Source organism: Rhineura floridana, chromosome 2 (assembly GCF_030035675.1).
Source record: "Rhineura floridana isolate rRhiFlo1 chromosome 2, rRhiFlo1.hap2, whole genome shotgun sequence".
NCBI classification, from domain to species: domain Eukaryota; kingdom Metazoa; phylum Chordata; class Lepidosauria; order Squamata; family Rhineuridae; genus Rhineura; species Rhineura floridana.
Genome location: NC_084481.1, coordinates 154734731 through 154759229, shown reverse-complemented (window position 1 = coordinate 154759229; position 24499 = coordinate 154734731). Strand labels below are relative to the sequence as shown.

The window sequence follows — 24499 nt, the reverse complement described above, 5'->3', positions numbered from 1 at the left end:
TGGGATCTGTGCTCGGAAAAAGTGGAAAGTACAGATCATGAGGATAGGGCCTAAGTTGTTGCATCTACTTCCTGTGTTCCAATGTGTTTGTGTGTATGTGTATAACCCTCTGATGGTCCCACAAATGTATGGAAGTTGGACATTGACATGGGCACAGTCAATGGGCATGATCTTGATACTTGCACCATACTCAGGGCTTATATAATTCTAAACATGGGAAGTATCTGCTTATCTATAAAGAATACCTCAAGCTCATTTTCTTTGTGTTTCTTTCAAAATTGTGTTAAATAGATACTACTGGATGCCTGAGCAAGTTAGGATGGTAACACATAGTTAAATGTTGGAGATGTTGGTAGCTTTGGGCCAAACGTTCTCACATGCATTACCACTGGAATGGACTTGAAAATATTATGGGCTGCTGTATTCATTGGCTTCTCAAAAGTCTTGGTTATTTCTGAGTAGGTTTGCACTAGGGCTGTTGAATGAGCTAGATCTATCAATGAAGTGGGCATTCCACCATTTAAAATAAGGGTTATAACCACCATTTAAAATAAATTTCTACCAGCTAAAAGAAGTGGATATCTACAACTCCCCCACCATGCACAAAATGGCTACTTGAGTTCAATCCCACTATCTGAATGGAGACTATGAATGGTTTGGAAAAGGTGTTCTCTCCTTTGAAAAAAGATGGCATCTATGACAGTTTTAATACCCATGTGTGCTTCTTGATTGTGATTATTTTATCTATTTATTCATTTTAGTAACAGTTGCTTTTCACAGAATCATGGATTCTGCTCCCCACCCCCATTTTTTCTGGACTCGGAATAGGTATTGGATTTCTGGAGTACAAATCGATACTGAATTTTGCCATATGTGATCCTTGTCTGTTTTGTTTTCTATGTGTATGCAGATAAGTAATTTTTAACTTGTCATATTTACATGTGTAGTTAGGCAAAAACAACAACGACCCTAGACCTAAAATAAATAAAAAATATAAGGAACACAACAAAATGCCTGGAATAAATCAGTAGCTAGCCACATATGAGTTTCAAAGAGGTTTTTGTGTGTGAAAAAATAACACAACATATTTTCTACACAAATATGTCAGTTTCTTGAATTTTATTAAGAAGCTGAGACAGAGGTGATAACAATCTATATAAGCTATGAATATACCTTTTTTTTATCTCTTGCAAATTTTTCATACCTATACAGGTTCTTTGACATTTACAAATGGGGCTGAGATGGCCTATTGCAATCATCTACCATTCTGGGTAATCCTAAACAAAGTTTAGGAATATGCAGCTACAGGTGACTGAGGTAGATGGATTTTTCCCAGGTGGTTTTGTATGTGGGGGGTCACCTGGCTTTAAATCATAATAGGAAAAGCATCTATTATTTCATTGTTTAACTGAACATGGCATTTCATTTACTAAACCCCCTGGGTTCACACTACCTCCCTTTTTAACCTGGACAGATGATTTCCTCTGAGCAAGTTGAAAGAGATTCTGATATGATTGCCATTGCCAGGTACCTAACACAGAGTACACATCACACATAATACCAGCCTATGAATTCTTCTGGATATTCTTCCTTTTTCTCTCTCTGTTTCCCCTCCTAGCCATTTCCATCCTTTTAAACCAAGCCTGTGTTTATAAAGCAGTCATGCTTTAGTTTCTTTCAGACTAAACTCTGATCTCTCTATTCGTTCTGCTCTGTTTATTTAAAATAAATGTTACTCATACTCACTGAAATTAATGGACTGAACTTCACTGGTTTCAATGGATTTTACTCTGAGTATGACTAACACTGGATATCACCCATGGTTGCTAACATCCCTACATTGGCCATCTCTTACTATAACTTCAGTACTTTCCATCAACTAAAGGGGTGTTCACATGTTCCATTCAATGAGTGTACAATCTCTGTACCTGAGTATACAAGGAGTTGAGATGTACACTTGCTCAGTAATTTACATGTAATGCTCAACAAGTGTACAATCTGTGTACCTGTAAGAACATAAGAACAGAAGAAGATCCTGCTGGATCAGGCCAGTGGCCCATCTAGTCCAGCATCCTGTTCTCAGAGTGGCCAACCAGATGCCCATGGGAAGCCTGCAAGTAGGACTTGAGGGGACTTGAGGATTCCTCCAGCAGCTGGTACTCAGAAGCTTACTGCATCTGTGATGGCAGAGCACAGCCATCATGGCTAGTAGCCATTGATAGTCTTATCCACCATGAATTTGTCTAATCTTCTTTTAAAGCCATTCAAGTTGGTGGCCATCACTTCCTCGAGCGAATTCCATAATTTAACTATGCGCTGCATGAAGAAGTACTTTCTTTTGCCTGTCCTGAATCTTCCAACATTGAGCTTCATTGAATGTCCATGAGTTCTAGTGTTATGAGAAAGGGAGAAAAATATTTCTTTATCTACTTTTTCCATGCATAATTTTATACATTTCTATCATGTTGCCTCTGACTCACCTCTTCTCTAAACTAAAAAGCCCCAAATGCTACACCTTTCCTCATAGGGGAGTCGCTCCATCCCCTTGATCATTCTGGTTGCCCTTTTCTGAGCCTGTTCCAAGTCTACAATGTTCTTTTTGAGGTGAGGCGACCAGAACTGTACAGTGTTCCAAATGCGGCCACACCATAGATTTATACAACAGCATTATGATATCAGCAGTTTTATTTTCAGTACCTTTCATAATGATCCCTAGCATGGATTGCAGCCACCACACACTGGGTCGACAACTTCATCAAGCTATCCACAGCAACCCCAAGGTCTCATTCCTGGTCAGTCGCTGCCAGTTCAGACCCCATGAGCGTATATGTGAAATTAAGATTTTTTGCTCCAACATGCATAATTTGCTTACATTGAATTTCATTTGCCATTTTACTGCCCATTCACTCAGTGTGGAGAGGTCCTTTTGGAGCTCTTCACAATCCCTTTTTGTTTTAACAACCCTGAACAATTTAGTATCATCAGCAAACTTGGCCACCTCACTACTCACCCCTAACTCTAGATCATTTATGAACAAGTTAAAAAGCAGAGGTCCCAATTCCAATCCTTGGGAGATTCCACTTTCTACAGCCCTCCATTGGGAGAACTGTCCATTTATTTCTACTCTCTGCTTCTTGCTTCCTGTATACACAATAGCCGAACTGTGCAAATCAACAAGTGTACACTTGTACATGTGCAGATACAATTTGTACTTGTGTATAGTGTAACAAGTGAACAAGTCTTCACTGAAATCACTTCACCACTATCATCATCATCATCATCATCATCATTATTATTATTATTATTATTATTATTATCCCAGTCGATCACTATGCTTTGCAGGTGAGGACCTCCTGCAGATACCATGTTATCAAGATCCATAGTGCACAACATAAGAAAAGTAAAGGTGTCCCTGCACTTGTAGTGCGAGTCGTTTCCGACTCTTAGGGTGATGTCTTGCGACATTTACTAGGCAGACCATATATATGGGGTGGGATATGCCAGTTCCGTTCCCGGCCTTTCTTTACCCCCCAGCATATGCTGGGTACTCATTTTACCGACCACGGATGGATGGAAGGCTGAGTGGACCTTGACCCCTTTTACCGGAGATTCGGCTTCCTCCTTCTCTTGGAATTGAACTCTGGCTGTGAGCAGAGCTTTGGCTGCGTTACCGCTGCTTACCACTCTGCGCCACGGAGGATCTTACACAACATAAGAAGTGGCCCGTTAATGTAGTGGCACCTATCTTTTGGAATTCCCTCTGCTTAAATATTAGTTAGGCTCCATCTCTGTTATCTTTTTGGTGCCTACTGAAGACAACAACAAGCCTTTTGATTGGTGACCTTATCCGAGACTGCATCTGTGGCGGAATTGTTTTTTAAGATGTTTTTAAAGCTTTTTTTAAATTTTTTTAAAGATGTTTTGTTTAAAAATATTTTAAAACCTGTTTTTATTATGTTTTTAGAGAGTTTTTAGTGTTTTTGTTTGCCGCCCTGGGCTCCTACATGGAGGAAGAGTGGGATACAAATTTAATAAATAAATTAATAACATTATTATTATTATTACTATTACTATACCACTTAATATATATAAAATATCTCTAAGCAGCATACAGAAGGGTAAAACAACAAGTGTTATAAAAATATACAATAATACTCATACATACATAAATATGTAATACAAATTAAAAAATAAATATCAAAACAGTTCCTTGCACTTCTCCACTCAGCTTCTCTCAACCTCCTGGCTCTTACTCAGGACTCCACTGATCCACCCAGGGCCCAACAAACACAAATCCCCCACCAACATCTCAGTGTTCTCATGTACCTCTCTGTTCTCTAACACCCTTTCCCATTTTCATTTCTATGATTTTATTACAAAGAAGAATATGATTTGGCTGACAGTTTTGAAATAAGCCCAAGCATACAATGGTTCTGTTCTCGAAAGTTTTTCACTGCATGGCAAGCTACTGTGATTTTGAGTCAGGAACTGGTGACTTAGCAATGCTGCTGAACTGTGGTTGCATGTATAACAGTACCATTGCTGGAATTAACCCAATTCATCTTTTGCATGCCATTCCAACTGCAAGATGTGCTAAAAGGGGAATATTCTGTACATAGCAACAGATGCATACAATGAGTTTGCCATAGTCTAGGGATGATCAAAATACAGGCTCCCATGGCCACCATGCACCTGCTGGTTGTGTGCATAGTCCTTCAGAGATTTGTTTTTGAGGTGGTAAAGCAAAGGAACAGCTTCAGTCAGCTTTCTGGGCTGGTATAGGGTTGCCTAAACAAAGGAAATACATTTCTGTTGGTTCTGTCAGACCTCTCAGCGGCTTTTGAGACCACTGAGTTAGAGGGACACTCTTCTTTGCTGGTTTTGGTCCCACCTGGAGGACATATTTAAAAAGATGGTGCTAGAGAACTAGTTATTTTATTTTATCTTTATTTAAAGCATTTATTAGCCACTCTTCAAGCCACGGTGTTCAGAGATGCTTATAGACTACTGTTCTTCTTGACCTACGATGTTCCTCAGGGCTGTATCATCTCTTCCCCCCCCATCTTCTTAAACATCTACATGAAACTAAAAGTCATACAGACTTTTGGAGTGTTTCATGAGTAATATATGGATGATATCCAACCCTGTCTCTCCTTGCTCTCATATTTCAGGGAGGTTGCAGAGGCCCTGGGATCTGGGGTCTCGGTTTGAGTGGAAGTGGGCTAACAAACTGAGACAATCTAGACAAGATGGAAATTCTCTCTAGGAAAGTTGATCTGGGATAGGTGATATAGCCTGTTTTGGATAGTGTAGCACCTCCTATGAAGAAAAAGATTTGCTATTTGGGGGTGTTCCTGGACCAAGGGCCCAGTCCTGCCTGGCACCAGCCCTGAGTATTCAGCAACTTCTGTTCCAGAAGAGCTCTAAAGCAGTTTGTGTGCATATCTCTATGGGTAGGGTGTCATAGGGTTGATTGTTCAAGATGAGAGAAGGGGATATCACGTCACTGGCTGCACACACACCATACATTTAAAGCACATCCCCCCAATTTCCAGGACCCTTGCCGGGATTCTTTTGCGGGAGAGAATGTTTTAAATGTGCTTCAAATGTATGATCTGTATGCAGCCATCTGGAATGAGTGGATGAGACTGAACCGTACAGAATGTAATAATGTCTGTCTGTAGATTTCTATAGGCATAGTGCAAATGGTAATAGAATCAATAACTTGACGTTGAAGCTGCTCATCATTACACAACTCATTGCCAGGCCTGTGTTATTTAAATCCATTGTCCCCCAGGGCTCCCCCCAGGATGTGTTTAATCATTGAACTAAATGCAATGATTTCACAGCTGGAAGGTACCTTTTTAAAATCCATTTCACTTAATTATTCTTTTTGTTAATATTAAGCAGGTCTTTTAGACTGACTATTCTTGTCAGTGGAGGAAGCCAAATGGACAGAAGGACCTTCAAGCTCTAGCTCTATGTTCTGCGTCACTAATGATTTTAAGCCTAGTCCTGAGGGGGCTGGCTTCTTCCACAAGGGAGAGGTTTCAGTCTCTCAATTAAACACAGCAGCACTCAGTGTTGTGTGTGGCATTTTGTGCTGAGCCCGCTCCAATGTGGAGGGCTGGTTTTTAAAAGTGCCCTGCTTGCTAATTTTATTGTGGAGGCTGCATAGTGCTATGGCGTTCATCTGATCAGTGCAGACCTCAGACCTCTTGCTTTGGAGTAGAATGTCAGAATTTGATGGAGCAGCCCAAGGGAAATGGCATCTCAGAGATCATTCTTTAAAAGGTTATCAGTTGCACGTCTCTTCTCTCCGGTGCGCCATATGTGTCCAAAGGGAATCAAGTGTCTGGGTTCCCCAGATTTCACCAGTCATTTAATTTAATTTTAAACTTTTTTGAAAACTACCTGTTGAAGGAGATGGCATATTTAGGATCAGATGAAATATAAAGGAGGTGGACAATAAGAGATGGAAGAGTTCCTGGCTGCGTTAAGCAATGGGGAGAGAGTAAACTCCCCTGCAGTACCATGGTCAGCAACACAGATCATTCTGTACCAAGCACATTTGAATAAATTGTATTGTTGTTCGGCCTTTTCCTCGCAAAAGCAATGGTTGGGGGGGGAAGGGAAAGAGGTGTCAATATGGAGATAATGCTGACAACATGAAAACTGAGCGCACAAGAGGCAAAAAGGTCCCAGCAGAACAGCAACTTGCTCAGCTCCGCATTTTCAGAGGAAGCTATGCTAATGTGGGAGAGGCAAATAATTTACAGGAGCAACTCCAGTTTCCTTACACAATCACATGTTTATGGCACTTTTTTTTAGCTGCCACAGGACGTATTCCAGAGATCCTAGCCAAAGGTTGAAACTGTGATGTTCAGCAGCTAAGGAAGAGAGGCAGGTAACTCCTGTTTGATATCAGGAATAACAGTAACATCAGCATCAAAACTGGTGATCTGCGTACTAGATTGAATGACAGTACCATCAATCCTAATGAGTTTAATTGGGCTTACTCCCAAGGAACTGGATATATGATTGCAGCCTTCATTTGTGATATCTTGTCTTACCTCCCAGATCTCCTCAATTCATGTAAGGCTTCCACTTCATGAATAGGGACTGCCTTTTGGTATCTGGGTGGCTTTTCCTAGAGGGTCAAAGTAGATTCCACTCCCAAAGCAATTTGGATATAAAAAGAAATATCAAAAAGTAGAGATGCAGCTCAAATGGGCCTCCTTTGATTTACATGCATAGCAAATGCCAGCTGCTACTGGTGCATAATTTTTTATCCAGATGCTCTGTAATACCCCCCCCCAAACCAGGGGATAACTTTCCTGGAGTAACATTAAGAATTATGGAGATAGGAGTAGTTCTTGTGAACTGCTCTGGAATGTTATAAATTAAGAATGGTAGATGAATGGATAAAATAAAGAAATAAAGAAATTCATATTGCAAGAATTGTCTATAGTTGGATAAATAATTACCAATAGGCTCTTGACTTTAGTCTTAAAGAAAAATGAGGTAAAGAACTACCAGTGTGTTTTCCAGATAATATGCTCTGCCTTTGCTCCTAGTGGAGAAGGGGCAAAATTGCACTATTCAATTTCCATACATTCAAAGTCCTGCCTGCTCAAGACATATGCACACCAATGTATTCAGGCTTCAGATATGGGATCTGTGCTCGGAAAAAGTGGAAAGTACAGATCATGAGGATAGGGCCTAAGTTGTTGCATCTACTTCCTGTGTTCCAATGTGTTTGTGTGTATGTGTATAACCCTCTGATGGTCCCACAAATGTATGGAAGTTGGACATTGACATGGGCACAGTCAATGGGCATGATCTTGATACTTGCACCATACTCAGGGCTTATATAATTCTAAACATGGGAAGTATCTGCTTATCTATAAAGAATACCTCAAGCTCATTTTCTTTGTGTTTCTTTCAAAATTGTGTTAAATAGATACTACTGGATGCCTGAGCAAGTTAGGATGGTAACACATAGTTAAATGTTGGAGATGTTGGTAGCCTTGGGCCAAACGTTCTCACATGCATTACCACTGGAATGGACTTGAAAATATTATGGGCTGCTGTATTCATTAGCTTCTCAAAAGTCTTGGTTATTTCTGAGTAGGTTTGCACTAGGGCTGTTGAATGAGCTAGATCTATCAATGAAGTGGGCATTCCACCATTTAAAATAAGGGTTATAACCACCATTTAAAATAAATTTCTACCAGCTAAAAGAAGTGGATATCTACAACTCCCCCACCATGCACAAAATGGCTACTTGAGTTCAATCCCACTATCTGAATAGAGACTATGGTTTGGAAAAGGTGTTCTTTCCTTTGAAAAAAGATGGCACCTATGACAGTTTTAATACCCATGTGTGCTTCTTGATTGTGATTATTTTATCTATTTATTCATTTTAGTAACAGTTGCTTTTCACAGAATCATGGATTCTGATCCCCACCCCCATTTTTTCTGGACTCGGAATAGGTATTGGATTTCTGGAGTACAAATCGATACTGAATTTTGCCATATGTGATCCTTGTCTGTTTTGTTTTCTATGTGTATGCAGATAGTAATTTTTAACTTGTCATATTTACATATGTAGTTAGGCAAAAACAACAACGACCCTAGACCTAAAATAAATAAAAAATATAGGGAACACAACAAAATGCCTGGAATAAATCAGTAGCTAGCCACATACGAGTTTCAAAGAGGTTTTTGTGTGTGAAAAAATAACACAACATATTTTCTACACAAATATGTCAGTTTCTTGAATTTTATTAAGAAGCTGTGACAGAGGTGATAACAATCTATATAAGCTATGAATATACCTTTTTTTAATCTCTTGCAAATTTTTCATACTTATACAGGTTCTTTGACATTTACAAATGGGGCTGAGATGGCCTATTGCAATCAATACATTAGTTACTTAAAAGCCCAGAAGGTAAAGTGACATGATAAATAAGGAAGACATGAAGATGGGGGAACACTAATGGCCCACCCTATACTAAATGAAAAATTTGTGAAACTAGTAAAGCGGCACGATCTGTGATTCCTACCCTCCCAGCTTGAGATTAGTAGATCAGTAGATGGTGGGATAATTTCTCCATAATATTGATGTTTTCTTTCTCTGATCTGATTTTTAAGAAATGGCAACTTTTTAATGAGGATGGAGGAGGAGCAACAGTCCAGGAAAGCAACAGACCTTTGGCCAAATTGCTGTTTAAATGGTTTGAGTAAGAATGCTCCAGAGGAGCTCTTCTGTGTTTTGGAGCACTGCCTATAATAATTTGTGCACTCAAAGCATTATTGCAGAAGACTGAATTTCTTTATGCCTTGCTTTTGATAATAACACCAACCATAAGAGATAAGATGCAATTCTCTGCCCATTTTATAAAGCTTAAGTACTGAAAAGAGAAGACATTTCGAACAGACTTTAATATTTGGCATCCTCTCATACTCTCTCAACGTAGCTGTGTCTGTTTAATTTTCTGTAAATGGGTCTTTTCTTCTGATACCTGAAGAAAAATTGAAGCGTGTAGACAGTAGAAAGAGAAATTCTAAGTAAGCAGAAGACTGGGCTGGACACATCTCTAGGATGTAACATTATTGCAGCCCATAACAATCTATTGGAATGATATATTACATTATTTCAAGCAAGACTGTAGCAGAAGCCCCACCTCACAGCTTGCCTCTGGTATCCATTTGTTATTATACAACATTTCTCTCTGGGATATTGTGGTTTTCATATTTATCAGTTTTTCCTGCATGGCTGGTCCTCCAAAGTCGATTTCACCATCTAAGCAAAACCAGGCATGTCTCTGGCAGCTATTGGGTGAAATTTTCACTCCATCGAATCAAAGGGGAAAGAACATCATTTTGTTACTATGATGAAGACGCCTTGCACATTTTGACAAACTGAACTCCCTCCAGGGTGCTTACTGGCCATGAAGCTCTTTCATATCTCATTCATTATCAGGGAGAGATGGGAAAATACTTCCTCATTTCTCTCGCATATGAGTAAATTAGTGAAAACCACAGAGACTCGGTTTCATTAAAAGTGATGGAGTGAGACTGGCTGCAGCCTCTGCACATGGGGGACTGGGCTGAGCTGACACAGTGCAGTCTGGCTTGCAATTTGAAAATAAGAGATTACTTGGAGATTTCTTTATCGAAATGCTAACCACCTGCAACAGCAGAGCCCAGAGATGGATTAATGCTGGCAAAATCCTGGGCAGTGGGCTCCAGCTCAAAGCCCCAGAACTATCAGCTGAACTTCAGCCATCTTTCCCAGGCAGCCATCACCATTCAGAATCCCCTACATAAATTTGTGTTTGTCACACTCAGAATCCTTGTTTTTTATTACTCACAACAACCACTGACATAATTTCTCTTAAGCGATGTAAATCAAGTAATAGGAGAAACTCACTTGTTCACATACAGAGATGGCATCTTACCATACTTTTTTTTGGTTTGCTCCATAGAACTAAATAGGAGACTATGGGGAGGGTGGGAAAGCACCCGAAGAACATTAATTGATTCAGTCATCCCTAGCATCGATTTTTCACCAGAGAAGCTCAAACATTGCCAATTCAGAATCAGAACCAAAATATGGCCAATGAGAAGCAGAGGAGAGGTTACCAGCAAGCTCGGGAGAACCCCAAGGTTGGCAGGAGTACAATTTAAAAAATCTTAGGTTAAAAAACAAACCACTAAGGGGGCAAGCCTCTCCCAAAGCAGCCCAATGAAGACTAAGCTTGTTTAATGGTCACAGAAAGCTGGGTGTCTGTTGGGGGAGGAGGAATGGAAAACTGGGAAGGGGATAGAACAGAGTAGAATGGAAGAGGATGTGGCTGGCTGGTGGGCTGTACAGGAGCATTCCACACCCCAACATTTTTTATTTTGCAGATCTCACTTGTTTATACTATTCTTTACCTCAAACTTCTTGCTCCTCCTCCAATGTGAGAGAACTATCAGGAGGACGAACAATAACAAAGGTCCTTTAGTTTTACTTTGAGGAAGATTCTTAGGGTAAATCTACCTCAGATTAAGAAGAAAGAAGTGACTGAGCCCATTCAGCTGAAACAGAAAACAAAGCTAAGAGAGCTGGCTCTGTGGACGTCATTTACTATCATTGCTAGAGGCAGGCAAAAGAAAGAGGAGAGAGCAAGGCCATACGGACAACTTTTTCAAGGGAAGGGGTGGTATACAGTTTCAACATGTCACACATCTGCTACCCCTGGATGCTAGCTAGCTGAGGCTGTCTGATCAGTAGGTCAACAAAAGAGACCCATGTTTTCTCCTTAGAAATTCACAGAAATAGGCTTCTGATCTAAAATGCATCAAAGGCTGCTTTACACCTTTGAGCAAGCCCTTGAACTACATAGGGTCAAAGCTGACTAGCACTGAATAGGCCCAGATGATGCTATGTTATCAATTGCAAGACACAATTGTTAGCTGAGAATAAATATATGAAGCTGCCTTATATTGTGAGACATTGTGGGTCAGCCTAGGTCAGTGGTGTTTACTTCAACCACCAACAGCTTCCCAAGGTCTCAGGTAGGTTTCTTCCCAGCCCTTCCAGCTGAGACCCTTTACAAAGAAATGGTTGAGATTGAATCCAGGACCTTCTCCATGCAAAAGTTATTTCCTTTTACTGAGCTCTGGCCATCTCTCTGGGATGCAAAAGCCTTCAGCAATCATCAGCTGTAATGCCCATGTAAACTATATCACCCAGAGAGAGGACACTGCCTGACCCATTCAAGACAGACATTAAAAAACATGGGAGAGAGAAAGAGGGAAGTCCTTGAACAGTTTCTTGTGGGTTTATAAGTCTTATAAACTTCCCTCAAGTCTACCACTGCACTGTTTTATCAAAGGAATCTGAGACCACATATGTTGTTGGAGAGCATGATTCTGCTACCATATTGTGTGAGGAGGTTCCATTCTGTCTCAAAAGGAAGGCTAAATAAATCCAGGAAGTTAGGCCAAAATTTACTTGAAAGTTCCTGCAGAAACTCTCTATTGGAATGGAAAAGGGAGTGGGTGGTAGTCAATGCTCAGAGAAGGCCCACGGAAGTTAACACACATTACTAACTTAGGTTCATTAATTTCAGCGGCTCTACTCTGAATAGGACTTAGTTGAATACAACCCTGTGTCTCTACCCTCTGTACTCTGCCATGGGGCCTCTTGAAATGGTTAATACTTGTTTATTTATGTATTATATTTTCATGTCACCCAATATCATGAGGTTTTCTGAGTGGCTTAAAATACATATGTAAAACCAAACAAACAATTGAATTACAAAGTAAAACACAAAACTATTACAAAGGGGGGGAACCCTACATAAATACACAAAACAGAATGTCCCCCTCCCATTAAAAACATATTTAAAAACCAGAGCTCTGGACTACCTTTTATTTAAAAAGCCTGGGTGAACGGAAAGGTCTTCGAAAAGACCACAAAGTTGGTACCAATCAAGTCTCCTTGGAAAGTCTATTTCTTAACTCTCATGGGGATCTAAGCCCCATTTTCAATATAGTTTCCACTGAGACTGAGCTGCAGCTAAGTTTTCTAGTCACTTGGATGGCAGGCAGACTTCCAACCACCTTGTAAATATGTAAGTCATTTTGGATGAATGTGAATTTTAGTATGATTTTGTTTTTACAATGCAAGCTCAGAGGGAATGGGATGGAATGAACGTAGGAATCAACAAAAGTGGAAGTGACAAGGACTGGAAATGACTGATCTGTCCATCCCTACCTGGAAATTTTCCTTCTACCCTACTCTTTTCTGAGTTTTTATAATCAAAGGGTATAACTGTCTTAGATCTTCTGAGCGCAGTGAGTCCTCCACACTCATCCTGACTGTCCCGTGTATTTGTTCTGTGGGCAGGCACTGTCTAAGTAATGTTTTGAGAGCTCTCAATTGGGTGTCCATTCTTGCACCCCTGAACTCCAGGGGACTCCAGAAAAGGGGTCTTGCAGTGAGAAACATAGCCTGATACAATCTGGAATCCCGGCTCCGAATGCTCTTTTCAGTACCCTCCACCTCTCAGTGGGCTCTACCTGGTAAAACCTTCTTGCGCCCAAACCTCTTTTTTATCCTTCTTTTTGAATATTCCCCGATGTTAAAGATCCTTTCTCATTTCTGTATTTTCAGATAGAGCATAAGTAAGGAAAGGTATAACTCTTTCTTGCATCAGCTTTCCAAGTCCCATTGTAAGTCTCCTTTCCTTTCCCCCAAAATCCACAGCTGGGCAATACCATTATTAGGAGGACCATCCAAAGTGTCACAAAACAGTGAGCAAGCTTCCAAATTCTTCAGAACTTTTTTTATCAGGCTGGATGTTACAAAAATCCAGTCTTAAGCTGTGATGGGGAAAAAATCCCACATAGTGTTAACAATGGAGGCTGGTGTTCATTAGGATTGGTGGGGTGGAAGGCAGGGAGGCCAACAGTAGATGGATCCAGAGCAAATGCAAGATGGACCCAACTAATTCTGCTTTTGTCCCCATCCTCTACCTTTTGAGTTCTACAAAGGCAACACGGAGATTCAGGAGGAGAAGGTTGACATCCAGTTCGCTCCCTAGACTGGTTGTTAGCAAGACAGGAAGGTGGAGGCTGCCTGAGGACAAACTGATGTTGGTGGCGCAGTGCCTCACTTGCCCTACTGAACCCACCTCCACTGGGTGTTAACTAAATTGGACAACATATAATGGCTCTGGAAACTGGGATCTGATGATTTTAATGTTCAGCTTATTAATTTCCCAGTTCAAGATTCAGGGTAACAAAGGAAGGAAGAAGAAAATGCCTTCTCCATACCACCTGAAAGCATGATGTGAACCAGTATCATAACAATACTTAGCATACAATGATGGCTCTGCAATCTGTGAAATGATGAGCTAATTAATTAGCTGTCTGCTTAAGAGGTCTGGAAGCCTGCATGTGGTGGTGATGCAATCCAAGATGAAATTGCAGACATAGGGTGGCAGCATAGCTAAGTTTGGCTTGGGCCAGTGCTACAAGGCCAGCCTTTCTATGGGTATTCAATTAATCCTCAAATCTGCAAAACCTACGGTCATCTCAGCACAAACAGATCCTCATCATGGTTTAATTGATGCAAAATGTCTTGATCTGGATTTATTGAAGCAAAAACCCTGGCTTCTGCAGAGTTTCAGCTGGCTTTAAAAAATATGTGACTGAGTCAGGAAGAAAAAGAGCCAGGTGGCAAAATCCTATTTGGATGACAACACAACCTGCTTGTAGCTCTGCAGTCTGAGAAGCCTGTGTCCACAATGAGTTGGCTCATAATGCAGAGGACACACTTCTTTTCCAGTTTATCCCTCTTAAAGGCACAAATATAGCAGGTTAGACTAAAAGACTAAAGTAACGACAACAGAAGATTTATGTAACTTTAGAGTTGACAATGAGGACATTGAACTTGTCAAGGATTATCAATACCTCGGCACAGTCATTAACCAAAATGGAGACAATAGTCAAGAAATCAGAAGAAGACTAGGACTGGGGAGGGCAGCTATGAGAGAACTAGAAAAGGTCCTCAAATGCAAAGATGTATCACTCAACAGACTAGGGTTGCCAGGTTTGTGGCCTGAGACTGATCCTGTATCTTTAGGAGAAGAGACAGTCAGCCAAGTGCAGGTGTTCTTGCAACCCTGTAATGAGAAAAACCACAAGGTGGAATTCTTCCTTCCCCTTGCACAATTTTTAAAGATACAAAAGACCTCTTGGTTGCCAGGCCCAGCCTCCAAGAGCTCTTCTGCATCTTTAAAAGTTGTGCAGGGGGAAGGGAGAATTTCACCTTGTGGTTTTTCCCATTACAGGGTTGCAAGAACACCTGCACTTGCCTGACTTTCTTTTCTCCTAAAGATACAGGATCAGTCTCAGGCCAAGAACCTGGCAACCCTACCCAGAAAGCATAGGAAGCTCTGCCAGAGGGGGTTGGAATTTGGAGGAGGAACTCAGAAGCACAATTTGGTCCCTATTTCCTTATCCCCATGTAGGAAAACATGAAGTACATCTTTCATTCTGCTTGATCCCAGGGCAAGTAGGAGATATAGGCAAGAATTCTCACATGCAGCCTGTGCATGCAATAATTCTTGCATGTGGCCCCCAGCTTTTTACACACATGCATGGGTCCTTGTAGGGGGCAGCAGCAGGGTGGATTGATTTATATCAAGGCAATTTAAATCATTGATTTAAATCACGAAGAAAAACCCTTGATTTAAATCAAGTTTGACAAGTATAGTTCTTAACATATTTCTTAAACAATGAAACAAATCTGATTACTAAAACATGTTAATTTACAACTCAGTATAGCATTTTACAAGGAAGGTACACGTCGTGTAATTGTTTGGATAACTTGATTTTTATTAATTTAGGAAATAGTACATAATATTGCCTGTGTCAAGTTACAGATGCAGCAGTGGTACATCAGGAATGGTAAGAACAAAATCACAAATGCAATAGCACTTGTATTTTGTTAAAGTAAATCTTAAATGTTACATAAATGTTTTAACATTGCAATTGCAGCAGTCATCTGGGTTGCTGGCTGATGGAAGTTAAAGAGAAACTTCCACATTTTATTAACTCTTAACAGACAAATTATGACTACACTAAATATACATTGCCCTTAAAATATCTACAACTAGATGTCCTCTTCCCCTCTCCCACTGCCATTTTTATTCATAAACAAAAATATGTGGTTTCCTGCTTTTTCCACTCCTCCTTTTTTGCCCGGGAAAGTTTTCCTGCTTTTTTGTCCATGGAAATAATTTCTTCAAAATATTCCCAGATAGGCTCTCTTTTAGGCCCAGAAGCTATGACATTTCTTCTGTGGCAAAAGTGTGGGGGAATATAGGAAATGGAAACTGTCTGAACTCTAGCGTCTTCCCTTTTTTCTTTCCAGTCCTCTCCACTGTTCCTTTCTACTCTGCCTCCAATGGTCCTTTTTTATATTGTCTCTGCCCTAATTCATCACCATATAACCTCAGAACAACAGTCCCATTCCCATTCAGCCTGTGTCCATGCACATACAACTTTAGTCAGAGAAAAAGAAACTGAAAGTCCAGAACTTCCCAAGAAGCAAGAGCTTGTAGTTTGGCTGGGCGGAGCCATTTCATATCACGAGGTGAAAAACTGAAATGAATGCCCATGTTTTATTGGTAGGTAACTTAATGTGTGTGAGTGTGATAGAGCCATTAATTCATTTTATGAGACTGTAACTGTAGGTTGAGCAGGTTTATTATAAGGTTGAAGTGAATGAGAGGAATTTTCTATTTTACAGAGCTTGGAAGATTACTTTTAAAAAGTAATAAATTACAGTTACAATTACTTGGCCCAAAAAGTAGTAATTACCGTTACAATTACAATTGCTCTGAAAGTAACTGATTACTTTACTTTTTCTCAAAAGTAATCACTACAATTACATTTCAGTTACTTTTTTAAAAAAAACTCCTACAAGGTGCTGGCCTTGGCTGCTGCACATCTAAGAAGCCTAAAACAATATTAAAAATAAACACACACACACAGGGGGTAGTAGAATAAAAAAATTTATCCATAAGATTAACATAATGGCATAACAGAATCTCACATCCCCCCAAGCAATGAAGATACCCCAACTCTTGAAATCAAATTTTACACTTGAAATGCTTTTATAATATGTTTCTGTCATGTCTCAAAAGAACAAGATGCTCAAAGAGCATGTCAGACAAGGAATGTCTTTTTACAGTCATTACGTTGCCACCAGTACTGAACAGGCGTTCTACTGCGGCGCTTGAAGGCATGCCTGTGTTGTGCTGCAAAAAACACCGCAGCACACGTGGAAAGCCATGGAGTGATGACACTTCCCTGCTGGGAGACCTCAGGTACCTCACCAGTTCCTCCTCAGCAGTGTCCACTGCTGACTTCTTGCCCTGGGGCAGAAAGTTAAAGAAGTCATCTGCTAAGTCATCTCCTTCCTGGTCTTTATCTGAAGACTGATCACTGTCCTCATTAAGTACACCCATCTTTATTTCAGCTTTCAACAAGGCTTCCATTGTGTATCTAAGAAAGAGAGAGGATATGTTAACACATATATGTTAGGAAACCATCATCTGCTCTTCATTTCCTGATGCTTGTCATGTCCCCTGGTTCAGGGTCCAGCCTGAGCCTGTGGATGATGACATGGAAGGTAGGAAGGTGACCAAGTCACCACACTCATGGGGCAGCACAGCAGACCCTTAAGGATTATCTGCAGCAACCCAAGGTTGTGATGAGGAGCCCCAGGAAGAAAAGGCCCAGCCCCTGCCTACCACCTTAAGCCCTCTGATGCCTCCCTTGAGACAACATTTCCCTTGGAGTAATCCACCCAAAGGGCTTCCCTAATGTTCTTACTTGTTGGTATGGGTGGTGGCCTGACACGATTCCAGCCGATCTAGTTTGAAGCGAGGGTGTACGCAGGCTGCCAGAAGAGGCAGATCCCTGCCAGATCCCCACCTCTCAAGGGTTGTCTGCTGCTGCTTCAGCATTTTGGGAGGAGGGGTGTCATGCATTGGTTCAGGAAGGCCACATCTCCTTGCCTTTATTGCTTCTTCAATTGCTCTCAGCTTCTCAGGGTGTGCCCTCTGAGGAAGAAGAACAAAGCATGAATCCAAGAAAAAATGGAAGAGGAACTTCACAATTTAAACATAAATAGACAATGGACACTCTTTGAGGACCAGCATGACAAAGGCTTACCTCAAAATGTTTCTTCACATTGGATGGGGGGGAAACAGCTGATCTCAGATTTTTGATCCTTGGAAGGCAGTAATTGCATCGTACAACAACATTTTTCCCACTCTGGCTCACAAATGTACAAGCTTTCTCAAAGCCAAACCATGGTACTTGCTGTTCTGCAGATGTGGCTGTGGGCAACTGGCACTGCTTCATGCCCTCCTCCTCCTCGTGCACAGGGCCTCGTTTCTGAACCTCACTTTCTAGTTTTGCCTCCTCAGGATCAACAAGCTGTGACTCAAGTGGCCGCACTAACTGACTGCTGCTCTCAGCAGCAAAACCTGCAACAGGAGTCTCTGTAATAAACAAGAGATAATGCTCCTATATGGGTGAACTTCAGCTGTGATGTACCCCCATCTCTTCCCCATGCTGCAAGATCCCCCAGTCAGAGTGGAAGTAAGCAGGTCGATAGCACAATTAAAAGAGATCCTATTTGCTCACTGAATAACCCTGCCTGGGCCAGTCTAACCTACTATCTCACAGGGTTGTTGTGAGAACAAAATGAGACTAGGGTTCAAATCCCCACATAGCCATGAAGCTCACTGAGTGACCTTGGGCCAGTCACTGCCTCTCAGCCTCATGAAAACCCTATTCATAGGGTCACCATAAGTTGGAATCAACTTGAAGGCGGTACATATATTTTTTATTTTGAATATGATGATTATGATAATAAATATGCAGCATTTCAAATTAATTCTGTATGAGAAGCATTCCATGCCAAGCTTCGAAAACCAAGGATGAGGTATAAAATGTAGACAAAAATACTTTTGACAAAATGCCGTTTATATTTTATATATATGAGCCTGGGTAGGGAACATTTAATCTAGCCTACTTGCTTTCAGCAAGAAGGGTTAAGTGCCTTAAGAACATAAGAACATAAGAAGAGCCTGCTGGATCAGGCCAGTGGCCCATCTAGTCCAGCATCCTGTTCTCACAGTGGCCAACCAGGTGCCTGGGGGAAGCCCGCAAGCAGGACCCGAGTGCAAGAACACTCTCCCCTCCTGAGGCTTCCGGCAACTGGTTTTCAGAAGCATGCTGCCTCTGACTAGGGTGGCACAGCACAGCCATCATGGCTAGTAGCCATTGATAGCCCTGTCCTCCATGAATTTGTCTAATCTTCTTTTAAAGCCATCCAAGCTGGTGGCCATTACTGCATCCTGTGGGAGCAAATTCCATAGTTTAACTATGCGCTGAGTAAAGAAGTACTTCCTTTTGTCTGTCCTGAATCTTCCAACATTCAGCTTCTTTGAATGTCCACGAGTTCTAGTATTATGAGAGAGGGAGAAGAACTTTTCTCTATCCACTTTCTCAATGCCATGCATAATTTTATACACTTCTATCATGTCTCCTCTGACCCGCCTTTTCTCTAAACTAAAAAGACCCAAATGCTGCAACCTTTCCTCGTAAGGGAGTCGCTCCATCCCCTTGATCATTCTGGTTGCCCTCTTCTGAACCTTTTCCAACTCTATAATATCCTTTTTGAGATGAGGCGACCAGAACTGTACACAGTATTCCAAATGCGGCCGCACCATAGATTTATACAATGGCATTATGATATTGGCTGTTTTATTTTCAATACCTTTCCTAATTATTGCTAGCATAGAATTTGCCTTTTTCACAGCCGCCGCCCACTGGGTCGACATTTTCATCATGCTGTCCACTACAACCCCGAGGTCTCTCTCCTGGTCAGTCACCGCCAGTTCAGACCCCATGAGCGTATATGTGAAATTAAGATTTTTTGCTCCAATATGCATAATTTTACACTTGTTTATATTGAATTGCATTTGCCATTTTTCCGCCCATTCACTCAGTTTGGAGAGGTCTTTTTGGAGCTCTTCGCAATCCCTTTTTGTTTTAACAACCCTGAACAATTTAGTGTCATCAGCAAACTTGGCCACTTCACTGCTCACTCCTAATTCTAGGTCATTAATGAACAAGTTGAAAAGTACAGGTCCCAATACCGATCCTTGAGGGACTCCACTTTCTACAGCCCTCCATTGGGGGAACTGTCCATTTATTCCTACTCTCTGCTTTCTGCTTCTTAACCAATTCCTTCAGGCTAGGGCAGTCACCAGAAGGCCACAACAGAGACAAAGGAGCCTAGTGTTGTGGAGATGTTAGATGGGAGCTTTGGGGAGTAAAGATGGAGGCTCCTGAAGGCTGCAATTCTAAACACACTTACTAAGGGATTAAGCCCCATAGAACTCAACAGGACTGACTTCTAAGTAGATATAGTTTGGACTGTGCTGTTGGTAAACCTTGACTAGGGTTCTTCTGCAAAGACATCCATATCCAAGCAGGGTTGGCAACCCCCTGCCTGGAATACCCTGCCCTTATCTTTTAATGTGGCTGCTCCAAATGTTTTTACAGATTTGACCCTTTACTTCAGAAAGAGGTCTGAAAAATGAGTAAGAGTAAGAAGTATCTTTTAAAATTGTTCTTTTCAATTCACTCTTGAATGAACATCATACCTAGGGCAGATCCACACCATTCCTTTAAAGCACATTCAACACCCATTTGAAGCACATGAATCCCACCACAGAATCATGGGAACTGCAGTTTGTTAAGAGTGGTGAGAACTATAACTGTGAGGGGGAAATGACACTTCCCAGAATTCTTTAGGGGAAGTCATGCACTTTAAATGCGAGTTGGATGTGCTTTACACATATTGTGTGAATCTGCTTAATAAATTTTGCCTGCATGTAAATTGTTTTAATTAATTTTTCAAAATGGAAATGAGCTATAAACTGTAGTGAGTGACCATGGACTACTCACCATCTCTCAGCCTATCTGCCCCTCAGGATGAAAACAGTGGAGAACCATGACTACCCCAAGGCATACTTAAAATGTAAAGGAAGTATTGTACAACCATAGTATGCAATTGGATACTTATAGGGACACAGCATGACAAAACTGGGTGGAAGTAAAAGTTCTACACTTAGGAAAAAGAAACCAAATGCACAGTTATAAGATGGGGGATACTTGGCTCAGCAGTACAACATGCAAGAAGGATCTTGGAATTGTTGTTGATCACAAGCTGAATATGAGCCAACAGTGTGATGTGGCTGCAAAAAAGGCAAATGCTATATCAGGCTGCATTAACAGAAGTATAGTTTCCAAATCATGTGAAGTATTAGTTCCCCTCTATTTAGCACTGGTTAGGCCTCATCTTGAGTGCTGTGTCCAGTTCTGGTCTCTGCACTTCAAGAAGGATGCAGACAAACTGGAACAGGTTCAGAGGAGGGCAACAAGGATGATCAGGGGACTGGAAACAACGCCCTATGAGGAGAGACTGAAGGAACTGGGCATATTTAACCTGGAGATGAGAAGACTGAGGGGAGATATGATAGCACTCTTCAAGTATTTGAAAGGTTGCCACACAGAGGAGGGCCGGGATCTCTTCTCAATGATCCCAGAGTGCAGGACACAGAATAATGGGCTCAAGTTGCAAGAAGCCAGATTTTGACTGGACATCAGGAAAAGCTTCCTAACTGTTAGAGCCATACGACAATGGAACTAATTACTAGAGAGGTAGTGGGATCTCTGACACTGGAGGCATTCAAGAGGCAGCTGGACAGCCATCTGTCGGGAATGCTTTGATTTGGATTCCTGCATTGAGCAGGGGGTTGGACTTGATGGCCTTATAGGCCCCTTCCAACTCTACTATTCTATGATTCTATGAAAATATTTATATAAGCATGACTATCAAATATGTTTATTTATATAACCTGTAAAGATATTTATAGTGCAATCCTATGTTTGTTTACTCAGAAGCAAGTCCCAATGTATTCAATGGGGCTTACTCAACCAGGGAAAACTGCAGCCTCAAGTGATAAGGAACTTGTTCTTTTAACAAGTCCTTTAAGTTGAGAGCTTATCCCAGTCTGAGTCTGTGTTGAAATTGCTTTTTAATATGTTTTTAAATTTTTTCTTAAAAAAAATGTTTTTAAAGCTTTTAAAAATGTTTTTAAAGATGTTTTGTTTTAATATATTTTAAAGTCTGTTTTTATGATTTTTAAAGTGTTTTTAGTGCTTTTGTTTGCTGCCCTGGGCTCCTACTGGGAGGAAGGGTGGGATATAAATAAAATAATAAAAATAAATAAATAAACTTCATTCATTTTTTTTAAAAAATGAGTATTAGTTTCCTACATAATAAAAACTGTGATAAACCCTGCCTAATTTCTTTAAAAATAGGGTTGGAGGGAGAGAGATTTACAACACAAACACAAGTCTGCACTTTACTCACAATCATGAAAGGGCGGGGTTGCAGCCAGAGCTTTGAAAAGTTACTTTAAACTACAACTCCCATCAGCCCCGGCCAGCATGGCCACTGGATTGGGCTGATGGGAGTTGTAGCTAGAGCATGATCTGTTTAAAAAAAAGTTGTGCAGGGGGGGTTTTACGTTTTGGTGTATATCTCGGGAATTAGACCACCTAGAAACTTTTTTTAAAAAATTGAAGCGGAGAGTCCAGAGAGTAAGGGGTGGTAGCCAGAGAGCCGAAGCCCCCCCCAAAACCAGAGACTCCAGCCGAAAACACACACACCGGGGCACACACACACACACAAATCATCGTCACTCACCTCCACAGCTCTTCGCCATTCTGCCTTCCTTGCCCTGGCTTTTTCCTCCAGCGTCCATTTTTTCCTCTCAGAGTCAGACGCTAGCAGGCTCCCCCTGCCTATTCATCTCTTCTATCGTGCCTCCTAACACAGATCACGAGGGAAGAGACAGTCTGTGCAGAGGTCCAATCAGTGTGAGGCACATGTCTTGTGTTAACCAATCACAGCCAGGAGCTCACTTCCCCTTGTTCCCGCCCCCAAGTAACGTCCAACCTAACGTGGAAATGTTAAAGTTGAAGCTGAAAAGTAGGGAAATTACTATTCGTTCCGTTACTTGCCAAATGTAATGGAATTACCCACTCGTTATTTAAAATTGTAACGAATTAAAAGTAACTCGTTAAAAATAACGAGTTACTTCCAAGCTCTGCTGTTTTATTAATGATTTTTAAAACAAATCGGTTCTAAATAAAAAAAACCTATTAAAATCTGATTTTCAGCATCCAGAATAAATTACTAATAACAAACTGTAAGCTTCAAAGTCCACTGAACAAGCTGAATCTATGCAATTCAAATAATAATGGCTATGTCACCAAAACAGTAACCTACAAAGATATGAAGTCTTATGTAGATGATTTGACAACTTTCCTCCCACCTGCTTTCCCCCTTGCCGATGGCCTCCTTGGCCATCTGCTGTATCTAAGGCATTTACAAAAGAGGAAAATAAAATTCAGCTGTATCCTCCACAACAATTGCAACATCCAGTCACTGAACTCTATGTTACTGCAAGGAACAGGAGGTGGGGGGTGGAACAGCTACTTCCAGGCAGGTTGGCTCATGCAGACTGTCAACAGAATGCTGCCTGTTGCAGGCACCAGACTTGTGTGGTCCCTAACTACATTTGCTACGGTTTCAAAAGCCACAAGCAGATGCATCCATAGGGTATGATTCAACCAAGGAAGTGAAATATCATTTATTTCAATGTGACAGTTAAGCACATGCTCCAGTCTCTTCCACTGACATCAGTGGGACTTTAAAGGTGCTAAACTTTGGCTGGATTGCCCCCATAGTGTGCAGCTGTGGATTAAGTGTCAAGTTAAGCTTTTTTTTCTCGCCACGCTACAAGAGCACCAGCTGCTCAGAACTTTCCCATATTGTATTTTGGCGGCGGATAAGCACATGCTACACAATGTGGCCCAGAGCTGGCAGACTTCAGTATCCTTAATTCCAAGATGACTGCTCCCAGCGTGCAATACATTAGCCTGCTTTGCCCCCACAGCTGCTGTTTGCTTCAACATGGAATCTATTACTTCAGCCTATGTGCACAACTATCTTACCTTAATGTCAGGGAAGCATTGTTAGATGCAAATGGTTAGCTCACACATACTATCCTCAGTCCCAGAACATTCAATATTTACCCATATGAAGCTTCCATTTCACTTTCCTGAGGTTACACCGCTAACAACTGCAGTGTTCTGTGTAACATTTCATTTAAACATTAACAGAAAATGTCTTTTGGGCCGGAAATGCAAACACATACAAAAACCTAGCCCAAAATCCAGTAGTGAAACATTCCAGGCTGGGAGAGTTTATTCCATCTCTGTGTAATTTTCTGGCATGCAGAGTGAAAAATATTTTTTCCTGTGGGGTTTGTGAGGGATGAGCAACATTCTAATGAAGTACGAAACATTATACTCACAGACAAATAGTGACGTTTGTTGATAGGTAGGACTGCCACACAACACAGACAGAGCATTTAACACAAATCCACAAAGAAAAGAAATGCCATGCATATCACAATACTCTCTGCATTTTTTGTGTAATGAAATGTGCTTTATAAACATGGATCATGCTCTGGAAATAAATGTATCTGAACTGTTAGTTTCTCTGGTATGGTTTTCCCTTACACCAAAGAGTATGACAATTAGAACATTTCTGCTTGTTTGTTTGTGCTGCTATCCATTAAATGGCCATTTAAAACTCAAAACACACCACCCCATTCATTGGTAAATCAATGGTGACAATCCCCAACAGAGGAGATGCATAATGTGTAGCTTCACTTGTTTGCTTAAATGCATTTTAAGTAAGAAGAAAAGTTTGGCTATTTTGTGTGGATAAGATCTACCTGTTAAAATTAAGTTCTGCTTTTATAGAAAATTA

At 40.9% G+C, this 24499-nt stretch overlaps 1 protein-coding gene across 2 annotated transcripts; it reads right to left on the bottom strand.

The window, feature by feature from the left end:
- Positions 1-16448: 16448 nt before the first annotated feature.
- LOC133378340 (uncharacterized) lies at positions 16449-23817 on the bottom strand. Of its 2 annotated transcripts, none has more exons than XM_061613170.1 (5): positions 23758-23817; positions 22364-22486; positions 17746-18077; positions 17404-17633; positions 16449-17073 (listed from the first exon to the last, which is right to left on the bottom strand). In XM_061613170.1, exons 2-5 carry the CDS (start codon positions 22419-22421, stop codon positions 16683-16685), a joined length of 1011 nt encoding a protein of 336 aa, XP_061469154.1. In that variant the 5' UTR covers positions 22422-22486; positions 23758-23817; the 3' UTR covers positions 16449-16682. The 2 variants fall into 2 exon arrangements, with proteins under 2 accessions (XP_061469154.1, XP_061469153.1); XM_061613169.1 differs by lacking the exon at positions 23758-23817 and adding an exon at positions 23677-23751.
- Positions 23818-24499: the final 682 nt, after the last annotated feature.

Excerpts from the sequence above, each read along its gene's own strand:
- LOC133378340 (XM_061613170.1), bottom strand. The coding sequence starts at position 22,421 with ATGGACGCTGGAGGAAAAAGCCAGGGCAAGGAAGGCAGAATGGCGAAG. Across the intron at positions 17,634-17,745 it reads ATGTGAAGAAACATTTTGAG|AGGGCACACCCTGAGAAGCT; the intron begins GTAAGCCTTTGT and ends CTTCTTCCTCAG. Across the intron at positions 17,074-17,403 it reads GCCACCACCCATACCAACAA|ATACACAATGGAAGCCTTGT; the intron begins GTAAGAACATTA and ends TCTCTTTCTTAG.